Raw genomic sequence first — 22667 nt, 5'->3', positions numbered from 1 at the left:
CAAATACTTTCAATTAACATTTCATCTGATTTGGAGTCCAGCATATTTAATGGTACCTGTTTTGTCACTGTATTAATTGTTGGAACTGCTGGGTTTTCTATAAATTAAGGTCTCGACCTTAATGTCAAAATTAGCACTTAAAATAGAAATTTTACTATCTAATTAGAAATACAGTGTTTAGATAAGTGCTTACAAATGTAAGACTAAAGTTTGCATCTAAAAATATATATATCAAAGTCAACCTCAGGTAATTTCATCTGGAAAACTTTTCAATGGTAGGTCTACCTCAGTAACGGTTTTTGTTGGTCATATCTGAGGGATTTAAGATTTTTAATTTCACGTTATAGGTATAAATTAAAATGTATGTATTGTGACTCCAGACTTGGAGGGTAAATGAATTCCTCAAGCGCCTTGCAAGTAATGTGATGGGCATATGTAGGACTTTTATTCTGAAATCCGTGGAACGGAACTCAGTGGGCTTGTGGAGCTAACAGGAAGTGTCCGCAATGGCTGAGGTAATTGTGTTTTTCTGGGTTTTATTCGTTTTTATAGATTGTCATGTATTTGAATGTCTAAATAGCTTGACGTGTTTGGTAATGTGTCGGTTCAGGTCCAGATACAGTCTTAACATCGTATTTTCCCACGGCGTTGGCTCATCAAACCTAAGCTAACGTGATATTAGCAAACACTAGCTAACATTACCTCATTAAACACGGATCTTAGTATAGCATATTTAATAATTTCCTCCAGTGTTATGTTGTATATGGTTGAGTGTCATAGGATTAGGTCGATATAGAGAATAAATAGTTTGTGGCTTACTGATAACAAGCTTATGTGGCTAAAGTATCCTGATTTCCCTAAGAGTTTGTTAGCTAGCCTCACATGTGTCGGTAGCCTTTCAGACGGATCATCTTTAAAAACAAGTCACATTATTTTGTGTTTTGTTGTCCAGACCCTCAGTTTACAGGACCTCCAGCAGCCAGGTGTCTCCTCCAAGGTGTTCGTCCAGAGGGACTACAGCTCAGGAACCATCTGCAAGTTCCAGACCAAGTTCCCCTCTGACCTGGAGTCAAGAGTATGTATTCACAGTATTGACATGTATGTCATCGTTGTTGGCTGAGTGTCCATGCATCAGGCCTTTAAGTGGTGTGTGTGTGTGTGGTTTCAGCTTGATAAGCAGCAGTTTGAGGAGACCATCCAGACTTTAAACAACCTGTATGCCGAGGCAGAGAAGCTCGGGGGGAAGTCATACTTGGAGGGCTGTCTGGCTTGTCTAACTGCGTACACCATCTTCCTCTGTATGGAGACACACTACGAAAAGGTAAAACTGCTTCAAGTGTTTTGGTCCCTGGTGGGTCGGGCAGATCCAATAACAACAACCAATAGTTTACAGTTGTGTGCTTCTCCCTGAGTGTGTCTCTGACTATCTCTGTACAGGTGTTAAAGAAGATCGCCAGGTACATTAAGGACCAGAATGAGAAGATATATGCTCCCAGGGGCTTGCTGCTCACTGACCCCATAGAGAGAGGCCTCAGAGTTGTATCCTTTGCTTGGCTAATGCTCCAGCTCTGAATTCTGTGTCACCAGGTGTTTCAAGAAATTTGTCATGTTCCTCCCTTTACTCTGAATTCTTTTCGAACATTTGCTGCATGTCCCAGGTGTCTCAATCATTTTGCGGGAAATAAAGCCACCCTTTTTATGTTAAGCTTTTGGCATTTTGTGTTGTCTCGAGGTTGAGGTAGCTACTAGCTAACTGTAAGCCATTGTTATGTGCTGCCAGAGCCATGGAGAGTGTGTTGCCACCAGAGGTAAATGTAATCTTAACTATGCATGTGTGGTGATGTTTATGTTGCGTGTAAGCAGAGCAAATATTTCAGTACATAGCTCAGGCACAGAAATCTGAGTTGTGATTTGGCCCGGTAGGTACCAGCTGTCTGCGAACCGGAGAGTAATTGGCACAGGAATTCTGTACCTAAGCCTACATAGCAACACATTAATATGTGCTACAATAACACGGGTAAAATTAGGATCAGTGTTAGTTTAATTCTCCAGGAAAGTGAAATTCAGGTTCAAAATAATGTGCGTTCATCTCCATGAACCACGTCCCATGATAAGGGTTAGTTAGGCTCATAAATCTCTATGGTAAGAGTATTCTTGGAAAGTTTCAAGTGTGCATAATTTGATGCACCACACTTATCAAACTAGTCTCAACACAGCTTGTAACACTAGTGATTCTATCTGTAAATGTAAACGTAGCTTGTGCAACCTTGTGTATTCTAACAAAAACAAATTGTCGATTGTATAAGAACATGTGTAGCATTGCATATTCTCCTTAACTTGCTATCTTCCAGGTTGAAATCACCATCTTTGAAGACAGAAGTGTTGGCTCTGGAAGATAAAGAATCTTGCAGTATGTTGTCAGTCATAGAAGCTTCTTTAATGGAGTCAGCTTCGCTGGGAAAATCTTGGGAGCTCCACTGTGACACTCTTGATCCATGAGGATTCTGAATTTCTGGACAGTATTTTCCTTTATCGGTAGTCCAACCAATTACTGACCAATTCTACTTCCATCATGTGATAATAACTGCAATTTACTTACGAGGATGCCTTAACAAACCAAACTCCATGGGCTTTTGTTTATTTTCAAAAAGTTTTCCCCTTTTTTCCTTTACTCTTTGTATAAACTAATAACTGACAAGATACTCTTCATCTATCTGGAAGCACATATTCAGATATCTGCTTCACCTGAATGGATGTATATAATATAATCTGATTCTTATTTCTGTTATTTATACGTACGCTACTGTCTTCCTATCCTTATTTGTTAATGTGTCTTTTTATATATATAAAATAGTTTACAGTCCAGACTGTAAGTGTTTGAGCAGTGACACTTTTTTTCCCTCTTCAGGCCCTTTGCTTCTGCACATTTAGTTTGAAATAAAAATTCAAATAGTCCATTGAATTGCCAAATCTCAACTTTAATTTGAGTAGGCTCTTAATGATATAGAAAGAACTGTGTGGGAGATGCAGCTCATTTAACACAGAGGCAAAATTTCTAAATGATTTGGACACTTGGCTCCTAAATGTTTCTTGGGCAGCTGTGTGTAGTTTGAATGTTAATTCATGCTGTAAAAAGTTGAAACTGCAACAAGCAAGGTATTTTCCATAAAATGTTCCATTTAGTTTTGTTTGACCTCATGTGTGTCTGTTCAAAACCCCTAAACTGTATGCACTGTGTACTAAAAGGGCCATATCTTCCACACGGTTCTCTCTGTATGAACATAACCCATCTCAATGTAAAGCTGAGACATGGCACTTTAGTATTTGTATTTATTATTATCTGTTATCATTTTAAATTGAATCTACTGAGGGACAGAGCCTGAAGAACAAAAATATGTGTAACTGTCAAAATACTTTGAATAAATGTTGATGTCCTAGTTGATCAAGATCAGTCTCCATTAATCGGCCATTGTGATAAATGCCACTTTTTACCATGGTAATCATGAGGGATTTGACTTGTGTATTGTTTTGCAAGTCAAATATTGTGTTGTCATAGAATTGTGTGGGGGCGGAGTTGTTGGAACTGTCTATAAACCTAAGTCCTGTTATGCGTTGTATTCCACAGTGTTAACATGCTGGTTGTTGTCTTTGTTGGAGCAAATGTCTCATTCGTGCATGAATGTGACTTTTTGGTGGGAAACTCTTGTCTTGTGAAACACACACATTGGACTCGAGATTTTTATGACATCAAACATGGAGCATGTTTGCTGTTGGTAGGTCAATCATAAAACTAAAATGTGAACCAATACATTTTGAGAAATGTCTGTCTCTGCCATGTCATAACCCAACTGGACTAAATCTCCCAAATCATACCCAACAGTCCTGTGCCATGTTTCTCCTTAGAGTCGTTATCTACATGGTCAATGTCATCCTATTTTTCATTGTCACCAAACACCACAGGAACCTTAAACACTTTGAATTCCACAGATGATTGCTGTAATTGGTGTTTGATACAACCAGTCTACTTTTGTTACAAATAATCTTCTGTTTTGTCTAAATAAACAATCTTTTCCTGAACTTTGTGGAACTCCTCATGTTTGACTTCATTTAAAAACTAAAGCACATGTGTAGTGATGGTAAGTAACCAACACATTTACTCAAAAACTGTACTTTGCAGATTCTGCTAAGTATAACAAAACAAATCAAGAAATTAATTATAATGTATTACAGGTTAAGCAAAGACTTTGATTTGACTATTGATACTGAAGTAGGTTTTTTCCTAAAATTAACTTAATCCTAATTACTCAATTCTTACACAGGAAACTGCCTAATTTTTACTGTTGCAAGTTATACACACAGTAATTGCCGTAGTGCTATGCTTAACTATATTCAAATATTGAAACATCAACAAAACAACATCTTTTTAAATAATTTAACCTTTGGTAAAGTATTTTTTATGCAATACTTTATGGGAGTATGTCTTCGGTTCTGGTGCCTACATGAGCTTTAGTGGCATGTTTGGGCATCAGGTTCGAAAAAAGATTTTTATTTTAACTTTGTTTGAATTATTATCACCATAAAATTAGAAATATTGCATCTTAACAATCTTGTCGGGTAGATTTGTAGGACCTTTATTGTGAAGGCGTCAAACTGGATCTTTGGCCAGTAGAGCAAAACATCTGCTTCCCGGAAGCTAGACGGTCAGTTAGCTTGCTAGTTACTTACACAAAAACATAACACATAATACCACTCCAGGGTAAGACCCTTCAATTTAATATCAGCGTTAACTAGCCTCCGGTTATCTGACGTTTACCACATTCGTGCTAACACGACAGCATGTTTTCAACGCGTTGTTTAAGACATAAAAACACAAGCTGGTAGCTTTCTGCTCCACTTAACACATGCGTTACTATTGCGGCTAACTTTTAGCTAACGTTACGGGTCACAGGAACTACATTTGGCTTGATTTGATGTGTTTTGGCGTTGCTGCTAGTTAGGTCAGTTAAAAGTTATCTTCTCCGCACTGGACCCATCCTTCTATATCCACCCTGGCGTTCCCCTGTTACGATGGCATCTATCTCCCAAAGGAAGAGAATGAATTCGTGCATCATGTCATGGAGGAGCTGGAAACATACCAGCAGAACAAAAACCATGAGAGGTAAGGGAGCACACAGCTGAACTGTCCAGCTGTTTTATTTGAAGTCATGTGTCTCATCTAGTTCATCACAAATCCCACAGGATGTTATTATTTTTAAGAACCACTCATTTTATTGTACAGCTTCCTCATCAGTCGTAAAGTCGTACAGTCATTAACATCTGGGGATGCTGGTTAGATGATATTGTCACTGAGCATCATGGGAAATGATTGGCATACAAACTGAAGTTAGGTTTGTTTTGTTGGAATAAAACCGGTTTTACTCTTGACAGGAAACCATTTAGTAGCCTACCATCATTTCTGTGCTTGACTTGCTGCTCTTTCATTATGGAATCATCACTGTGTAATTTCTAGGAAAATGGGCTCGGTCCTCAACGGCAGCAAGAATAAAACCCACCATTCTCTTTGCTAAGTGTATCTTACTAAAACTGCCTCAATAACTTACATCTCTTTTCAGACTTACAACTGGTCCTCAGATCAGATACAAAGCTCGGCAAACTCATATTAGTCCGAGCTTAAAACTAATCCGGGGTACACAGCCTTCTAGCACTTTACATTGTATAATGAAGTGAATTATTAAAGGCTGTAACAGTTGGAACACCTCATCCCATCGGTTGAATAGAAAGTGTTTATTTTGTACCCTTATAGAGATCTGTGAGATTATTTCTCCTCTCTGTACTCACCAGAAGAGACTATGATCTGAGTGAGAGATTTACAGTGACAATGAGGCCTCAATGGCACATTTATGTAATTCAAAATTAAGTTGCTTTTACATCGTCCAAAGAAACTGCAGCCCTCTAACGGTGCATCTCTGTCCTCTTTCAGCGTGCTCCTGTTCCCGTCCCTACCCAGCAGACTGCGGTACCTGATTCACAAGACCATAGAAGACCTGCCAGAGCTCACCACCTTCTCAGTCGGAGAGAGCTGGTGTCGCAGGGTGGTGGTCTGCCACTCTGAGCTCAGGTACTGATGCAAACAAAGGATCATATGCACAGCGTTGACTAAACTTTATGCTGTGTTTTAATTGTTTTTTAACTCTTTTAATAATTATATGCATTTTAAATAGTAAGAGAAACATAATATAACATAACATAATAATCTGACAAGATTTACAGCTAGTTCCTCTAGTGCAGGATACATTACAGCCAAGAATGGTCATTTAAGGTGCTAAATAGCCAGCATTAGCACTATACTTAGCAAGAGCTGTCCCCACGGTTTGAAAGTAATAACTTTTCTTTTACTAAAGGTAGCATGCTAACCAGCTAGCCCCATCCTGTCCCATTTAATACTACTACTTTGTGTTAAGGAAACACTGTAATTTTCAGTCAACTCTCAGTCCAACATGAGAGGATGAAGAATTAGAGCTGTCTAGAGGGTGTATTCTAACCTCTTGTCTTGCAAAAAAACAACTACTGAATCAAACAGCTTTTAATGAGACTTGCATATAGCACTGTTAAAGTTGAACTAAAATGAGTAATTCATATCAAATTCAAGGTAGGGTTTAATAAAAATGTGGATTTTTGTTCTCTTTTTATTGTAGGGGAGAGATGGAGGAGGACAGTGACTTGGAGAGCAACAACAGCTTGTGTGAAGAGCCTCTAAAAAGTAGGGAAGAGGTGGATGGTGTTGCCAAGTCTAAACCTTCAATCACATCACGAAGCCGAGCACCTAAGAGGCCAGACAAACCTCTTTACATGCCACGAGTTGCCCGGGAGAGGCTGTCCCTGAAAAGCTCACACGAACCCACGGCAAATAAAGAGCCACCAAGTCCTGCCTCTTGTAGCAGTAGCTGCATTAGTAGCTCATCTGACTCTTGTTCCTGCCATGAAACTACAGAAAACACTACGTCCTCATCCACATCCGAACAAGAATCACTCCACCATGTAGCAGACGGTGTCCACAACCTTACTGAGGACAGTTCAGTGCATTGTGCTCTGGAAGAGAAACAAAAGATGTTGCTGAGGTTGGATGAAGCTGAGGCCCTTGTCTGGGACCAGACTGCATCTTGCTTCACTGACATGACTCTGGAGGACAATGCTAGTGTGCCAAACAACACCCAGATAGAAGACAGCACAGATGCAGATGATGTAACTGAAGAGGTAAGTTAGCATACCTATACTTTTGAAGGTGTGGTATTATTTCTACATTTTCATTTAGTGAAATAATAGGGAAATCACGAGTACAAAATGCTTTGTACTCTTGTGTTTTTGTTGGTGATGTTGTCTTTAATGTCAAGTTGCTTATTTTGTGTTTATCTTATCAGATCAAGGTACACCTGAAAGAGGCAGTGTCCTTCTCCATTGAACACGTCCACAACGACTTCTCTATTTATGAGAATGTGTGCATCAGTCCGGATGGGTTTAGTCATGTGATCGAGATCTATGACTTCCCGGCTATTTTCAAAACAGACGACCTGCTGGATGCCTTCACAGAATACAGGTGAGATCAGAGAGTGAAGATTCTCTTTGAAGGGAGCAGGACCTAATGCCTCTGTTCCTTCCTGAGAACCGTTAAAAAAAACAGCTCAATGTTATTGTTTTTTTTCTTTTTTGTTTGTTTTAAGGGGACGGGGTCACTCAGTTTATCTGCAAAATATCCAGTAGGATAATGATGATGTCATCGATTTGGATCAGAATCAAACTAGGTATCCCACCAATATAATTTCTTCTTGCATGTGTTGTTTAGCAGCACTAAATTACTGGTACTGCCAGACCTTATGTCAATAATCTGCATTGGAAACAATACACAAAGTGACGTCAGCCAGATTACTAGCTCTCATTTCATGCACACTCTGCCATTTAAACAATTTAAGGTCATTGAAAAGTTTCCTTATAGCAGGCAACCACGCAACACTGGTGCATAGCCTGAAGGAAACTGGTGCATAGCCTGAAGGAAAGAACATCTTGTGGCAAACACTTGCTGATTACGTACAATCCTGAGAGAAACAATGGGACATTATTACTGGGCAAGAGCTTACTCCGATATCAATGTAGTGCATGAAGGGTGAGAAGTCCCCCCTAGTAATGTTCTCACTGTTCACGTGAAGGGGAGCAGCGTCACTGGCGTAGATTTTATTCATTTAGGAAAGGCAGTGGATGAACTTGTCAGACCCGCGCTTTACATTCATATCAAAGAGCCGTTGAAAATAATCGTTTGTGTCACAACACTACAGCTCAGTTTGTCTTTATAGTCACTGTATTTTAGCCTCAGTCCTAACATTTGTTTTACTCAGTGTTCAGCAATAGAAGCATGTTTTTCCTCCATATTTATTCTCCAGCAAAATTATTTCATGAGGACTTGAAAGAAAAGCAGCATCCTTCTGTCTATTGTCCAATTTAATTAATGAAATTATCCTATATAATTGATCTAACCAATAAAGATGTAGTCGAGATTTACTAAAAACAACTGCTCTCCTGTGTTTCTCAGTGATGGTGGAATGAAGATCAAGTGGGTGGACAACACACATGCCCTGGGGGTTTTTGCCAGTGAATCAGCAGGTATGAGCTCTCTCGTGTGAGTTTTAGGTTAAGAGCTTATGTATGTGACAGAAATGATGTACTAATGTGCAGCGCTCTTTACTGTGTCACAGCTCTCCATGCCCTCTCCATCTCCCACCCACTGCTGAAGGCACGAGCACTGGCTGAAGGGAGTAAAAAAGCCAAAGGCAAAGCCATGCGACGAGCAGGTTGGTGATTCCCTCCTTAAAGCCATGTCTTATATGTAGCAATAATGTTTTAACCCCCTCTTAATATTTAGTCCGGGGGATTCGTTTTTGTTGTAGCACTGTTTGATGGATAAGATGGTTGTTTCTGTGACACCCTCCAGAGTTTATCCAGCCTGTGAAGGAACGCCCCAGGACAGACTGTGCTGTCGCCAGGCGGATGGTGACCAGAGCCCTGGGGCTGCAGGCACGAGGCAGCGTGCCGCGATACTGAAGAGAAGTGCTCACACTGTCGACATTTACAGGTGAGCAGACTAATGCAAGCCAAAGATTTTTGGCGTCAGTTTCACACAGGTAACACTGTGGCTTCATCCATGCTACTTTATTTTTGTTTTAAAAATGCAACACAATGCTACTTTTTCCAGCGCCTGTGTTCACCGCATTCACTTCCTTATTGGTTCTCATCAGTCACGACTTGACTACCAGCGGTAAAGGCAAAAGAAATCCCTGCTCTTACTTTTCACCATTGTTGTTTTTCATTCGTAGTATTTTCTGTATTCAAGCAACCAACTGCAGAGTAAACATTCTGTTTCCTGTTTTCACCGGCACGCACATGTCCAGTGCACGTGAGAGGTCACGTGACATGCATTTTTCAGGTGTATTAGTATTGATTGAGATTATTATTGATATAGAGCTGAGATCGTATAGATGCCTGTGGAGTTGCAGCTGAGGATTTACTGAAAAGGAATTCCTTTATTGTCCAATGAAAGTCGGCCTGTGCTCCACTGTGGCTGAGGTCTTCTTGTGGGAATAAATGAATTAGAGCTATTTTATGATTTGGGAGATTCCATGCTATTATTACTTAATAGGATTTCTGTCACATTTATTTTAACACTTAAGTTCTCAGTCCAACTCTAACCACTTTGGGGTTTTAATTGCTACTGATGAGAAAACTATGAATAACACACAATTAACTGCAGAATATACACATATCACACAACATTAAAACCTTTAAACATTAGAAAAAGGTTCATCACACAAGTTGATATCTGCGTTTACCATTTTTAATGAGCTTTTCCACATTCACCCATGCATACAAAATAAAAAACAGTTTGGAAACAACTAACAAGTACTCTTATAAAAAAGAGGGGTCATTGAATTCGTACATCAGAAATTTAATTCACAAAACCATGAAGAGTCATTTTCACACATGTGCAGGTATCACAGTTCACCCGCAATGTTATCATAGTCCCTGATGGTAATAATTTAACAAACTTGAAGCATAAGCTGAGGGGATGTGCACTTCATGAAGATGAAAATGTGTCTACTGTAACAGCCAAAATAATGAAAGCAATAAATAAAACATTTCTTAAAAGTGAACTCAAGGTAGCAAAAAGCACTTTCCCTTTCAGCTTAATGGTGACTTAAATTTATGAGTGAAAACCTCACAGATTGTCAGAAATACTGCAGGAACCCAATCCAAGACAGTTGGCATCAATAAATCTATGATATTCAGCAGAGTGGCTCTGATGATCGAACTTCCACTCGCCTGCTTTGCAGTTGTGGTTACTAGTGATAATTATTTGTAGAAAGTTCATTTACAGCTATGCTGGAAACAGGCATTATTTGTGTGTTGCCATCTTCTGTGCCTTGTTGCTCTGTAGTTGTTCTCATAATCATGTACTGTATTTGTTTTTGGCTTCTAGTGAAGCATTTTCACTGTGATTGATAGATTTGTCTTCTAGTTCAACTTTCTTTGAGAAAACAAACATACAGTGCAAGATTTCGACCAGCACCAGATTTAGCAGCAGACTGTTTTTCCATCCATCCTAAGTAAACTCGACATCCAGGTGACGCTCTCTCTCATCTAATGGGTACTTTCATTCGAGTCGTTCCCCAATGTTTGAAACTTTGGCCTTGAACTGTTAGGCACAATTCATTTAATAAATTATTTGGCTTAGATCCTCCCTGACATCTCTTTCATTAAGCACCAGGTCAAAACTGATATTTCACTAACAACAACCGTAAGAGACTAAGAGATAAGAACATTTTTGTACATCGTGTAAATACATTTAGTAAGCAAGCAGGTCTTTTGTGTCCATTTACTCATTGTCTTTTGTACCAGCTGAGCTCTGAGCTCAACTTCAATCAAGGACTTCTGCAAGGAAGCAAAGCTGCACAGCCCCCTCTAGTGGTTGTCAAATATTAATATTTGCTTCCCTAATGTCCGTCTGTCCGTCCTCGTTGTCCACCTCAGGTCTACCTGCGCGACAGCTGGTTGGTGAGCAGTCCAGGGAACGTTTCCTCTGTTTCTGAACTCAGTGTGCCACCTGTGGGGTCAGACAGGGAGAGGATGATGAGGAGCAGTATTATGTAACACAATTCAAATCAAAAACTGAATCTCCTGGTCGAAACGTAAAACACTGTGGGTTTTTTTAAATTAAAAAGTGTGGTCTTTCAGTTTAAAAGCAGGACTTACTGATTTATACATTCAGATTTCGTAATACTACAAAACCCTCGTGCTTAGTTTTTCAAACTGTGAGCTTGCACTCAGATATTTTGTTGCTTGGAGAGATTTCCTGAGCTCCAGCTTTAGCTCTATGTTTGCATTAAACGTCTGCCCGCGGATTTTTTTCTTCTGCTCTGACAGTTTGAGCACAACTCTAACAAATATTAGCACAATGGTTTTGAGTGAAAAAAATTCTAAACGTTATGATTTGACATCAAAACCGTTTTTTTTTTTTTTCTGCAGAGATGTTCTATAGCTGAAGAGGCTCTACAGTGGTCACCAGCAGCTGACATCATGAGTATGACTACCGTCCAACGTCACCAACATCCACCCTGATCGAGGGTCCTGAATCCCCACCAGCCTCAAAGTTGTTGTTCTGCAGTTAAACCTGACCCCCAACCATCAGACATTACTGTTGTGGTTCCTGTTGTTCACTGGGTCACTAATAATACGACAATGATAAAAGTGTTGAAGAGCCAGTGAAATATGAAACATTCAGATGCAAACAGACTCATTAGAAGAAGCTGGTACATTTGTTTTGAGTTGATTGCATGTTGCCTTTAAACTTAAGTATGTTTAACAGTCGCTTAATTTCTTGACAGGGAGTTTTATTTTTGTTTCCCCCTGGCCCAGGTGATCCAGGATTGCTTAAATAATTCAGTGTTAGTAGCAATTATTATAATGTAACTTAATATCAAATTTCCCCACAGATTATTTCTCAGGATTGTTTACAGAAATCTATTACATTATGCGCTGAAGTTATAGACAGATTTTTATATGGAGCGTAAACAGATATAATGTAATGTAGATCCATTACCATCAAGAGAGACACAGGTATACAGAAGAACACATGTAACAAGCAATGTTTTACTGGACTTCATAGGTATTTTCTGATGTTTTAGTTCATTTTAAAGTGTAGTTTTATTTTTGGTAAAAAAGTTGCAATATATGAGTTGTTGATATTTAATTTATTCGGAAAAGCTAAAAAAAATATATTTCTTGTTGCCTCAGATGTGAAGAGTTCAAGTTGTTTCTTACATCATATTACAGAAAACTTAAGCTTGTGTATTGGAAGCTTGAATGTTCAGCCCTCTGTACATGTTACTATTACATTTTATCAGTCCTCTGTAAGTGGTGTACAAAGAGACAATTTATAAGTTTGTATTGAGTAGAGGAAGATAAGTGTTTTAGATTTTGAATGGGCTGTTTCCCTGAAATTGTCTTTTGTGCCTGATTTGAGTTTGACAGGACTTGTTCTGGGTCTGTGCCGATGACAGTAACTTGGAGATTTGAACTAATCTACAGTATCGTATTAGGACATTTCAGGCAAAAGTAGACTGGATTGTAGCGTTAAATGTGGCACAAATTCTCAAAAACAAAACTATACATTGTTTTCAACTAAATCTGTTGAATAAAAGAGGTTTCAGTGTTGTAAAATAAATATATATTCACCAAGCACTTTATTAGGAACACCTGTACATCTGCTTATTAATGCAGTTTCCAATCAGCCAATCATGTGGCAGCAGTGGCATAGAGTGCTGCAGATACAGGTGAGATGCTTCAGTGAATGTTCAAACATCAGTTGTGTGACCAGCAGCATCTCACTGATTAGAGAGTTCAATGGAGAGAGCTTAGACTGGAGCTGCCAGAAAGAGAACCACCCTTTACAACTGTGGTGAGCAGAATCAGACCACATCAGGTTCCACTCGTGTCAGCCAGGAGCATAAATCTGAGGCTGCAGCAGGCCTGCTCACCAAGACTAAACGGCTGAAGAGTGGAAAAATGTAGCCTGGTCTGATGAATGTGGATTTCTGCTGAGGCCGCAGAGTGTAGGGTCCGAATTCATGCTTTGCACAGCATGAATCCATGAACCCAACCTGCCTTGTGTCTGCAGTCCAGGCAGCTAGCTGGGAATATCCAATCATGGTTTGAATGAATTAAATTATTGCTTATGATCACAGCATCTTCTCATGGCTACTTCCAGCAGGATCATGAACCAAAGTAAAAATCGTCTCAAACTATTTTCATGAACAGTAATTTCAGTTGCCTTCCTATTCACGAGAAGAGTCACTGAATCTAATAGATCAACTTTTGGGATGTAGTACAACGCATTTGCAGCATTATTGTGCAGCTGATCTGCAGAGATGATGTGAGGCAGTCATGTCAACATAGAGCTGAATCCCTCTAAGGAAAGTTTCCAACATCTTGTGAAAACAACGCTATAAATAAGGTATTATGTGCAAAGAGAAACTGAAACACTGTTGTATTACAATCTTCTTAATCTTTAGTATGAGGATCTGTTCATTTACACCAGAGGAATCATGTGACTTTAAGCCAATTTTATATAGAAACATCACATGTAATATCTGGTTTCAAATCCTGTGCAGTCAAGTACGTTTTGTCAAGTAAGGTATGTTGTGTATGCGCAAAAGTAAGGAACAGTATAAAAATATTTTAAAGAGTAGAAAAAAGATAAGTGCAATATGAACGTTGGATATGTTCAATTTAAAGTTAGCGCAGTATAATTGTGTACTGTTATATTGCAATGTGGTCCCGGGCCTTATTGATGAGGCCAGCAGCAGTCGGTCCTGATGTTTAACGGTTGGAGCTAATATCCTATTGACCCAAACACAGAGGAGATAGTGATTCTTGTAAGTTCTCACCTATACGACAGTTGTACATCCATATCCTTTGTCCGTCGTACCGAGAGCGGCACTTCATTATGTTGTTGGTGTAATCTGATTCTGCGACCTCATAGTTGGGGTTTATCACAACCTGGCAGAGGAGAAAACAGGTCGGGTTAAACATGACCGCAAGATGTTTCGCTATTACAGATTTATACACTTTTAAAAAGGAATTAGAGCCCAAGCACTGACGGTGCATTATTGCATTATTATTAAGTGTTACTGATGACCAAACAATACAAGTTAAGACTGAGAGGGTGTCAGGATGATCTCGCAAACTGAATGTCCCAAAACGTGAACTTGTTGCAGCTGCTTCAGAAAGATGATTTTCTAGTGCAGGAGGTCAGAGTTTGAGTGACAACTTTGTTGAGTTGGTAAATTCAGTTTCTGCAGCAGCTGCAGTGTCCTTCAACAACCCCTGCTGACTTGTTTTAAGTCTGAATAAGAGTTTTATTGCCTGAATGCCAAACAAAAGCAGATGCAGAGACATGGAAAGTGTTTTGTTTGGTCTATGAGACCACGCTGGCTGAGGATGAGAGGATCTTTCCAGCAGCAGATGCTAACAGACGAACCTGGAAGATGTAGTCGCCAGGCTTCACGTCTGTGATGTCAACCCACTGGCAGTCGATGTCATGTCTGTATGTATCCCAGCATCCAACTGTGATTCCTTGTGCTCCAAAGTTTGCACATTCGTACCTTTTCTGGATACCTGTGAGTGTAAATGTTTGTATTTAGACCTGTTCAGGAAGTTTTAATCAAATCCTTCATTCAACAACAGTGTTCAATATTTGTAAAATCATCCATATTCAATAGTAGAATTTGGGCTTTTACTACTACTTTAATATTCTGAAGAAAATCTCATTAAACCAAAAGTCATTCAACACAAAGCAACAGCTATGTAATGTAGATCAAAAGGAAAGGAAGGTGTCTGTGTTTACCTTCGTCACAATACGTGTCCTCCAGACAGAAGCTGGCTTTGTGTCCCTCTGCCACTTTGGTGCCATTCAGACTCAGCAGGTCATAGTGGGTGAAAACTTCCATACTATGGTAATGTCTAGGAAGGACAAAGGCAAAGAAAAGATACATTTTCTGTACACAACTACTAACCTGACAGTTACATATGATTACACATTCTACTCTAATCAGCAGGAGTACAGGGGGCTCTGGTCTTGTGTCCTGTGTTAACGCTCCGGAGCTACTGCAGGATTATTCCTTCTCTTTGGTGAGTCGTCCTCACAGTTCTACAATATACTGTCACTTTTTTATTGTTTGTGTGCTGGACGTTGTGTGCAGAGCTTTTTATAAACAGTATATATCTGTAGAGTGAAGGTTGAAAACTTTGTGTTCATCCTACCTGGTTTATCTGCATTGAATATTTTATAATCAATGTTTTTCATATAATGAAACTGCATTTGCTTTATTATGTGTGAAATTAAGTGTGAAGTGCAGCAGGGAACTATTAAGTGTGCGGCTCTAACCTGTGACATTCATGCCAAATCCAGGAATGGTGCGCCGACCGCGGCCTGAAGTCTGACAGGCCGTTGTTGTGGATCTGGGAGGAGAAGCGGAGAAGGCGGCGGTAGGAGGTGGAGTCGGCTTTGTCTGCGCTGGTGGAAAGACAGTTCTCCTCCTGGGCACACTGCAGCGCATACATGGGCCTGTCCTCCAGGTAGGTGGTCTGCTCTACAACCTGAGCATTGAGGACCAGGTCTGGAGCCGCTGGACGGAGAGAGCAACAAAAAACATTTATATCCAACTGTGACAATACACGTTACTCCAAACATATTCCCCCATAAAATGCACCTCTCTTAAACTTTGCAATATTCTAAATGTGTTAAATATTGGTGTTCTACGGTTTCTTACACTGAGTACATGAGACCCCAGCAGCGAAGCGTCCGCCTCCTTTGGGACAGAGGACGTGTTTCCCATGGTGCAGACACTGGTCCAGAGTCAACTCGGTACCTGAACACCTCACTCCGCTCATCACCACGGCGTCAGCTGAGGAGTCTCCTTGCCAGTACCATGTTTCCTGAGTAATGAGAAGCACAGAGATGAGAGAAGTCGAGAAGTCAGCTGAATGAGAAGAAATTCAGAATACTTTGGGTACTAATTATTGTGACTTAAAAGAATAAGCTATGGTATAAAGCTGAAGCCAGCCGCTGGTTATTTTAGCTCAACACAAATACTAGAAACTGGCTCTAAAGCTCCATTATTAAAATGTAACATTTGTTTATTTGTTGCAATCGCTTGATTTGTACAAAAGCTGAGGTGTTACTTGGCTTTGTGCCTCTGCTGTAGTAACGAATTACATCAGAGGTATTTTGTTACCTTCAGACAGAGCGATGCTAGCAGTTTCCCCCTGTTTCCAGTCTTTATGCTAAGCTATGTTAACGGCCTGCTGGCTGCAGCTTTAAATTAAGTGTACAGATGCGATAGTGATATCATCTAACTTCTGGGGAAAAAAGCGAATAAGGGAATTTTCCATCACGTCAAACGACTTTTAATCTCAGTTAAATCCTGGTTACATTATTTCATCTATTTATGCTCAACTCAGCTGGAAATAAGCAGAATGAAAATCATGGTGCTTAAAGAGTTTTGGAAACAAAGATCTGTGTGGGACGGTTTAGAACCAAAACATGATGTTAATTTTCCTTTGGTATTTAATTTGCGGACACGTCGTCATCCCATTCGTCCCACAAGGCGGATCTAATCAGAGGGTATATCAAACACACACACACACACACACACAGCATGGGGCGCTCTCTCATCCTCACTCTCCTGACTCAGCCTTTTTACAGCGTTTTGCAAACCACAGGGAAACCGTGAAAGATAATCCTTCTTTCCATTATCTACCGAGGAAGTGGAGTCATGAGAGAGAAACTGAGGGATATGGATGTGGGGGTGCTCGCGGGTGGGCTGAGGAGACGGACAGACGTGCAGCAGTATAGTTTGAGCTCTGTGTCATTTGTTCCATCTGGTGGTGGGATTTGCCTGCAGAAGCATTTCAAAGTCAGACAGGAAAGAGTTTCCTAGGAGACGGGTTCCCTGCTCCGCTGTGATAACAAAGAGTAGACATTTATCACTCCTCAACCTGCCGTTAACATGAGAACTCTTATGTAATGGCAGCTTAGTGTATGTAGTAACAGAGAGACTTGTAATTATGATACCTTTACCTGATTATTTGACTTGGCACAGAATTACTCTTTAATCAAGTGAAATAACTACTTGTAATCACAACACAACATTTTATATCAGATCCTGGATCAGTGCTGGTAACACTTGACTGGGGGGTGCATCCTCCGGCACTGAGCACAAACACATGATGACGTGTTTACCATTAGAAGTGCATCACACGTAATAGTCCCAAACACAGCTTAGTGAGATAAACATCCTCCTCCAGAGCCAGTCCACGCACATTATAAAACCCTCTGCTGTTATTAGCGCACGTCCCCAGGATTCACACATACTTTCCAGGCTTATAAAGTCTGAAAGCGTAAATGCCACACTGGTTTAAAATAGAAAAAAAGATATAAAGATCTGAAGGGGGTCTTTACCTTTACCAACCTTATGATTAAAAAGGGAGCCCTGGGGTCTCCTTTAAAAACCAGGAGGGAAACCTAAACATGGCAGGACTGTGACGCAGCAAAGTCATGCCACCGATTTTACTGTTGGAGGGTCCACAAAACTTCAAACGAGAAGCCAAGGCTTTTCCCATCGCTCCTGCTGAGGAGTTGTCATGGGTTTAACGTGCCTGACCTGCTTTCCGTGCTGACAGCGTGTTTTCAACGTTTCTAAGCAGGCGCATCTTTGTTTTGCCCTCTGGGTTCAATAAATTTAAAGCTGGTCCGAGTGAGTGTGAATGTCACCCACTGACATGGAAACACACACACAATAAAGTGTGTGGTGCTGTCAGACTCATTTACTCTCATTCATATTAAACATTAAGTAATATTCATAATGTCTTTTGATGTTTTATAGTGCTTTTAAAACTAATAACACAGACTCATTTCTTTAGCTACAAGCGAAAAAAGCGATAAGGTCAGTTTACTAATACTATACAACAACTCAACAATGTGTGTGACAGTCAACAAAACACTACGCCAAACAGGGTAAGGACCCATAGTGGAAACCCTCAATGCTGAACTGCTATTGCTGCTATCAAATGGATGTTTTGTTAAGCATGAATAATGATCATCATCAGTTTACAATGTTTATCACTACAAGCTAACTTGTCTCTCCCTAGAAGAACTCCCCTGTTTATCTTGGATCCTGTCCTGCTGTTATAATTCAGCTGGAGTTTCTCAATGGCAGGTTAGTCCCAGTGGCCAATCCACACACACACACACACACACACACACACACACACACACAGTATATTGTTTCAAAGTCCAACTCCTTTATTACATCCCCTAAAACTCTTCTTTGTTCATCGAAGGACATTCAAAATGTTTGTCATTAAAAGAATTCTCCTCCTGCCTTAAATGTGACTCCACACCTTCCTTCCTCATTTCGTGACTGTGATCTATTATGCAAAAAATCTATTCATATGATAATACTGCCATGTCCCTCATCCTGTCTTCCCACCTTCACAGCTCACCTGCAGTTGAGGAGCCTTTTCCATCTACTGAGCCTCAACCACAAGATGACAGGATTGGTTACTTAGGTTTGTGACATCACAAACCCTGGCTGTTTGACAAGTGAGATATTTTACCTTGTTTAAAAACTTGATATTCACCAGAAAGGACATTAAGGGACAATTTTATGAATGAAAACAACATATATATATCTCATATTATAATAAACATTTGCTCCAGAGATCTTACCTGGAAAGCGTGGCTGGCAAAGCCCAAGCCCAGCTGCCTGCAGACCACCATGGCCTCCATGGTCCCCCAGCTGTCACTGCACACTGTGCCCCACACCAGCGAGCCGTTCTTCTCTGCCAGGACCTCCACACGACCCTCATAGGGGTTACGGCCCCCGTTTATCCGAAGCTGAGGACAGAGACGGACAGATGTGTCTTGCAGTGCAACACAATCAAAAGCTGTTTTGGTTATACATGCCATACTCAGTTACTCACTCTGTTCTTGAAACCCATGGCAGGAACGTTACACTTGACGGCTGCGTCTTCCTCGTGGCTGCAGCCCAAAGACTCACGGTTAAAGTGGCACTCAGTCAGTGACTTTTCAAACCCAGAGCACTCCACCTCATTCATGTGGACCGGCCCGATCCCTACAAGGAAACAAACCCAACAGAGACAATGAATATTTTCACTCTGTTGAACTTGTGACTACACTTACTATGAAAAAAAACAGGTTGGCTTATTCACCACGACCCTAACCCAACTTTTGATATTTGCATTTCACAGTAACTTCATAGAAACACAAGCAGTTCCCTCTTCCCGAGTGAAGCTCCAGCATCCTCGCCTGCCTGACTGTTTAGTTAAAATAACTGCGTCCAAAGACAGATGTTGTTTCCTAGAATCAATCAGCAAAGGAAACAAGCTGTCAGCTATGTCAAAAGAAGATTAGACACTTGAGGCCAGTAAAAAAACAGTCCTCTGAGTGTAGCAGAGTTTCCACGATAACATGCTCCGTCAAAGCAGGTTTTCTTCCCATGTGCCTGAGCAGGAATGTCTCTAGTGATGTGAGCTCTGAAAGTACAGACTGAGACTGAGACGGACTGGCAGCCTTCAGAGAAAAATAACTTCATGACAGGAAGAACACAGTGCTGTGGAAAACAGGCAGTCAATTTCTGTGATTGACAGATGACAGATTTAATAGATTAAATGATTAAACATGGAATTTTTCAATTGCGTGACACACAATTTATATAGGTCCAGCAAAAAAAGAGTGAGAAAAAAGTTATAAAATTACATTCATAAAATGCACATTTATATGTATTGTATAATAAAAAGGAAAAAGTAATTACACTTACATAAAATTTTACTCCCATAAAAATCTTGGAATCTCTTTCTTGTACCATTTCATTTCATTTTTATTGAAAAAAATGTTTTCGTCCACTCCACCGACTTCTGAAAACAATCACAATCATCTAATTCCAGTCTATTTTTCCATCTATTTCCAGGATCCTGTGGTCAGCTCATGAAAAGAAATCCATCAAATAACCTTGTGGACTCTCCAACCATGAATTCCTCCTCTGAAACCCATAAGGTTGGTTTTCTTTGCTGGAACACTAAGGGCGCTCCTGTGTTTTTGATGTGAGACCAAAGCAAAGGAGACGACCAATATCTTCCAACCAACATATGGTTCTTATAATTCTGAGGTAGATTGCATTTCGCACAATCAGGTTGGTAAATCGAGGCGTGAACATTAATCTGCTGCTCCATATATCCTCCTGCATATTTATGTGCTGACTCGAGGTCTAGACTGATTCAACTGAGACACAAACAGGTGGGGACACAGAGGGCAAACTAGAAAAGTGCTCGGAGAATTCATACCTCATACCCGCCAAGGCTAACGCCCTATCTCGCATGCTAAAGAAAGAGAAAAAAAATGTCCTGGATCCATTCAGATCTTCTCCGTAATGGATTCTTCCTTGGGTCATGCCCCAGCCCATTGGTTCAGTAGTTTTTCTGTAATCCTGGTAACTAACAAACACATGCTGATGGAATCATAGCCTCCTTGGCAGAGGTAGTAAGGGGGAGGTGGAGATCTCTGGTTTCAGCCCACACCTCTAATTGTCCCAGCTGGAACTACTGTTTTACTTGACCTAGTTTTTAGATTCTTGTTGTGTGATAGTGCTGTAAATGTGGAATGTAATGAAAGTGAATATTGTGCTACACTCTACCCGTACGGGTGTGAACATGTCTTAGTGTCTGGAGTCAGGATTGTGTCACCACTGCTGCGATTAAATGAACCGTAGTCTGAGATAATTTTGTTGACACTTAATGTGCTTTGGAGCTCTGTTTAAAGAAAAACAACAACAATGATTTATTTTTTATATAAACCTGAAAACATCTTTGTTCTGAATTACTGTAAGTAAAAGGGAAACTGTTTCCAAATTACCTCAAACTTCATCTTTGACATTTCTGCATTGGAGTTTTGGTCCAGCCAATTTATAGCCCGAATATTTTCTTTGTTTAACAAGTACCTTCACATTAAAACCACTTTTTTAAGATGAATGCACTGAATTTGTGAAGGAAGTGTGTTCAAGCTAAAAACGGATGTTAAGTTACTCTTTTGATATAAAATATGCATTTAAAGGATGATTTCCAACTCATTCATTCAGTGTGCCACCCTATGCAGTAGTACTATTATAGTACTGTAGTATGATACTTTATGGTATGTGTACTTTTATAGGATGATTAATCTGTAGATGGTACCTTGTCCTTGTCGGCCGCCAGTCAGGGCCTCTTTGGCACTACCGAATCCAAGCTCTCGACAGACCACGGTGGCAGCTCGAATGTTCCAGTTGTCGTCGCACACTGTTCCCCACTCGCCGTTCTTCAACACCTCCACTCGCCCCTCGCCTATCATGGCTCCGCCTCTTAGACGCACCAGGGGTTGCTATGGAAACAGTCCACCAAAAACAAAAATTTGTGAAAATATTAACAGTCATGTAGATTATAATTTTGTTAAAGATTCCATATTTTACGTTTTCCAGTGTTTTATTAGAAGTTGTTGTCTGAAGAAGATTATCTGTAGTTTTACTGGCAGTTTTTCTGAGTGACGCACACATGCCAACCAAAAGTAACAGGTAATAAAGACCTTTAAAATCAAAGTTTGAATTAAAGTGATTTATTCACTTTAGTAACATTAGAGGACATACTATATACTCTATGTCTATATCACCATTGTTCCTTGTTTTGCAGCATACAGTTACAAATCAGGGACACCATGGTAATAACTCAGCAGTAAACAATAAACACAGTAAGGGAGTACTGATAATTTCATTGTATTTTTGACAGATGTTCATCCATTCAAATGTTTCCAGATGTTTGACACCACTGACACTTGATTTATAAGAATGAATTGTTGTAATCCAGAGTTGGACGACATGATACGTGTATCTTGTTATTATTGAACTCTGTATTTACATGTACAAGATTTTGTACTTCCTGTTATGTGATGTAATCATCTAGCGCCACAATGAATTTGCAGATCAAACAGATTTTGAATCGGATGTTTGTAATGAGTCTAATTAGGAACAAATGCAAGCATCTGCAATACGTCCAGTTAGATCCCATTTGCAGAGACTAATTTCAGCCATATGGTATCATGAACTGACGGTGTCAGACGGTCTGATAATATTTTCCAGTTGACAGTTGTTCTCTGACCTACCTCCATCCTGTAGGCCTTGCTGAAGCCGATGCTGATGCTGGAAGCGAAGGCACGTCCCGGGATACAGCTGATCACGACAGGCATGCCCTGTCCACAGGAGCTGTTGCCCTTGAGCTCGATCTCCCTGCCCAGTTTACAGTCGGACAGGTTGGCCTCGTTACCTGTGCAGTTGACAGAAAAACCCCAGTAGTTCTTCTTACGACGCTTGGCCAATAATCTGAGGAGGCATAAAATGACAGGGAGATAACATAGAGTCATTTACTGCAACACATGGTTTATACTGTACATTATTTATGGTTATGTGTGAATGCCATCCATTTTAGAAAGCATGTCATAGATTTTAAGATTAACACATGAA

General features: G+C 40.1%; 3 protein-coding genes across 3 annotated transcripts in view; 2 read left to right on the top strand and 1 right to left on the bottom strand.

The window, feature by feature from the left end:
- Window positions 1-428: 428 nt before the first annotated feature.
- On the top strand, window positions 429-4077 carry golga7 (golgin A7). The gene is made up of 5 exons (XM_035152135.2): window positions 429-515; window positions 953-1075; window positions 1169-1321; window positions 1438-1539; window positions 2352-4077. The coding sequence occupies exons 1-5, from the start codon at window positions 507-509 to the stop codon at window positions 2397-2399; spliced, it is 435 nt and encodes a 144-aa protein (XP_035008026.1). The 5' UTR covers window positions 429-506; the 3' UTR covers window positions 2400-4077.
- Window positions 4078-4659: 582 nt separating this feature from the next.
- Window positions 4660-12766, top strand: r3hcc1 (R3H domain and coiled-coil containing 1). The gene is made up of 8 exons (XM_035152637.2): window positions 4660-5158; window positions 5981-6118; window positions 6696-7254; window positions 7419-7594; window positions 8582-8652; window positions 8745-8840; window positions 8981-9121; window positions 11569-12766. Exons 1-7 carry the CDS (start codon window positions 5115-5117, stop codon window positions 9088-9090), a joined length of 1194 nt encoding a protein of 397 aa, XP_035008528.1. The 5' UTR covers window positions 4660-5114; the 3' UTR covers window positions 9091-9121; window positions 11569-12766.
- loxl2a (lysyl oxidase-like 2a) overlaps window positions 9865-22667 on the bottom strand; it is a 30527-nt gene continuing 17724 nt past the window's right edge. Inside the window, exons 5-14 of the mRNA XM_035152636.2 lie at window positions 22310-22526; window positions 21352-21535; window positions 19087-19238; window positions 18833-19000; window positions 15873-16038; window positions 15488-15728; window positions 14948-15063; window positions 14582-14718; window positions 13989-14100; window positions 9865-11146 (exon numbers count right to left, since the gene is read on the bottom strand). Coding sequence (XP_035008527.1) covers window positions 11076-11146; window positions 13989-14100; window positions 14582-14718; window positions 14948-15063; window positions 15488-15728; window positions 15873-16038; window positions 18833-19000; window positions 19087-19238; window positions 21352-21535; window positions 22310-22526 — 1564 coding nt within the window. The 3' untranslated portion in view covers window positions 9865-11075. The remainder of the gene's footprint in view (window positions 11147-13988; window positions 14101-14581; window positions 14719-14947; window positions 15064-15487; window positions 15729-15872; window positions 16039-18832; window positions 19001-19086; window positions 19239-21351; window positions 21536-22309; window positions 22527-22667) is intronic.

The sequence above is a fragment of the Hippoglossus stenolepis genome, chromosome 3, assembly GCF_022539355.2.
Source record: "Hippoglossus stenolepis isolate QCI-W04-F060 chromosome 3, HSTE1.2, whole genome shotgun sequence".
Taxonomy (NCBI): domain Eukaryota; kingdom Metazoa; phylum Chordata; class Actinopteri; order Pleuronectiformes; family Pleuronectidae; genus Hippoglossus; species Hippoglossus stenolepis.
The sequence above is the reverse complement of the archived record's forward strand: the minus strand, read 5'-3'. Positions and strand labels throughout refer to the sequence as shown.

Coding starts and splice junctions, on each gene's coding strand:
- golga7 (XM_035152135.2), top strand. Junction 1,076..1,168: donor CCTCTGACCTGGAGTCAAGA/GTATGTATTCAC, acceptor GTGTGGTTTCAG/CTTGATAAGCAGCAGTTTGA. Junction 1,540..2,351: donor TAGAGAGAGGCCTCAGAGTT/GTATCCTTTGCT, acceptor GCTATCTTCCAG/GTTGAAATCACCATCTTTGA.
- r3hcc1 (XM_035152637.2), top strand. CDS start 5,115: ATGGAGGAGCTGGAAACATACCAGCAGAACAAAAACCATGAGAG. Junction 6,119..6,695: donor GTCTGCCACTCTGAGCTCAG/GTACTGATGCAA, acceptor TTTTTATTGTAG/GGGAGAGATGGAGGAGGACA. Junction 7,255..7,418: donor CAGATGATGTAACTGAAGAG/GTAAGTTAGCAT, acceptor TTATCTTATCAG/ATCAAGGTACACCTGAAAGA.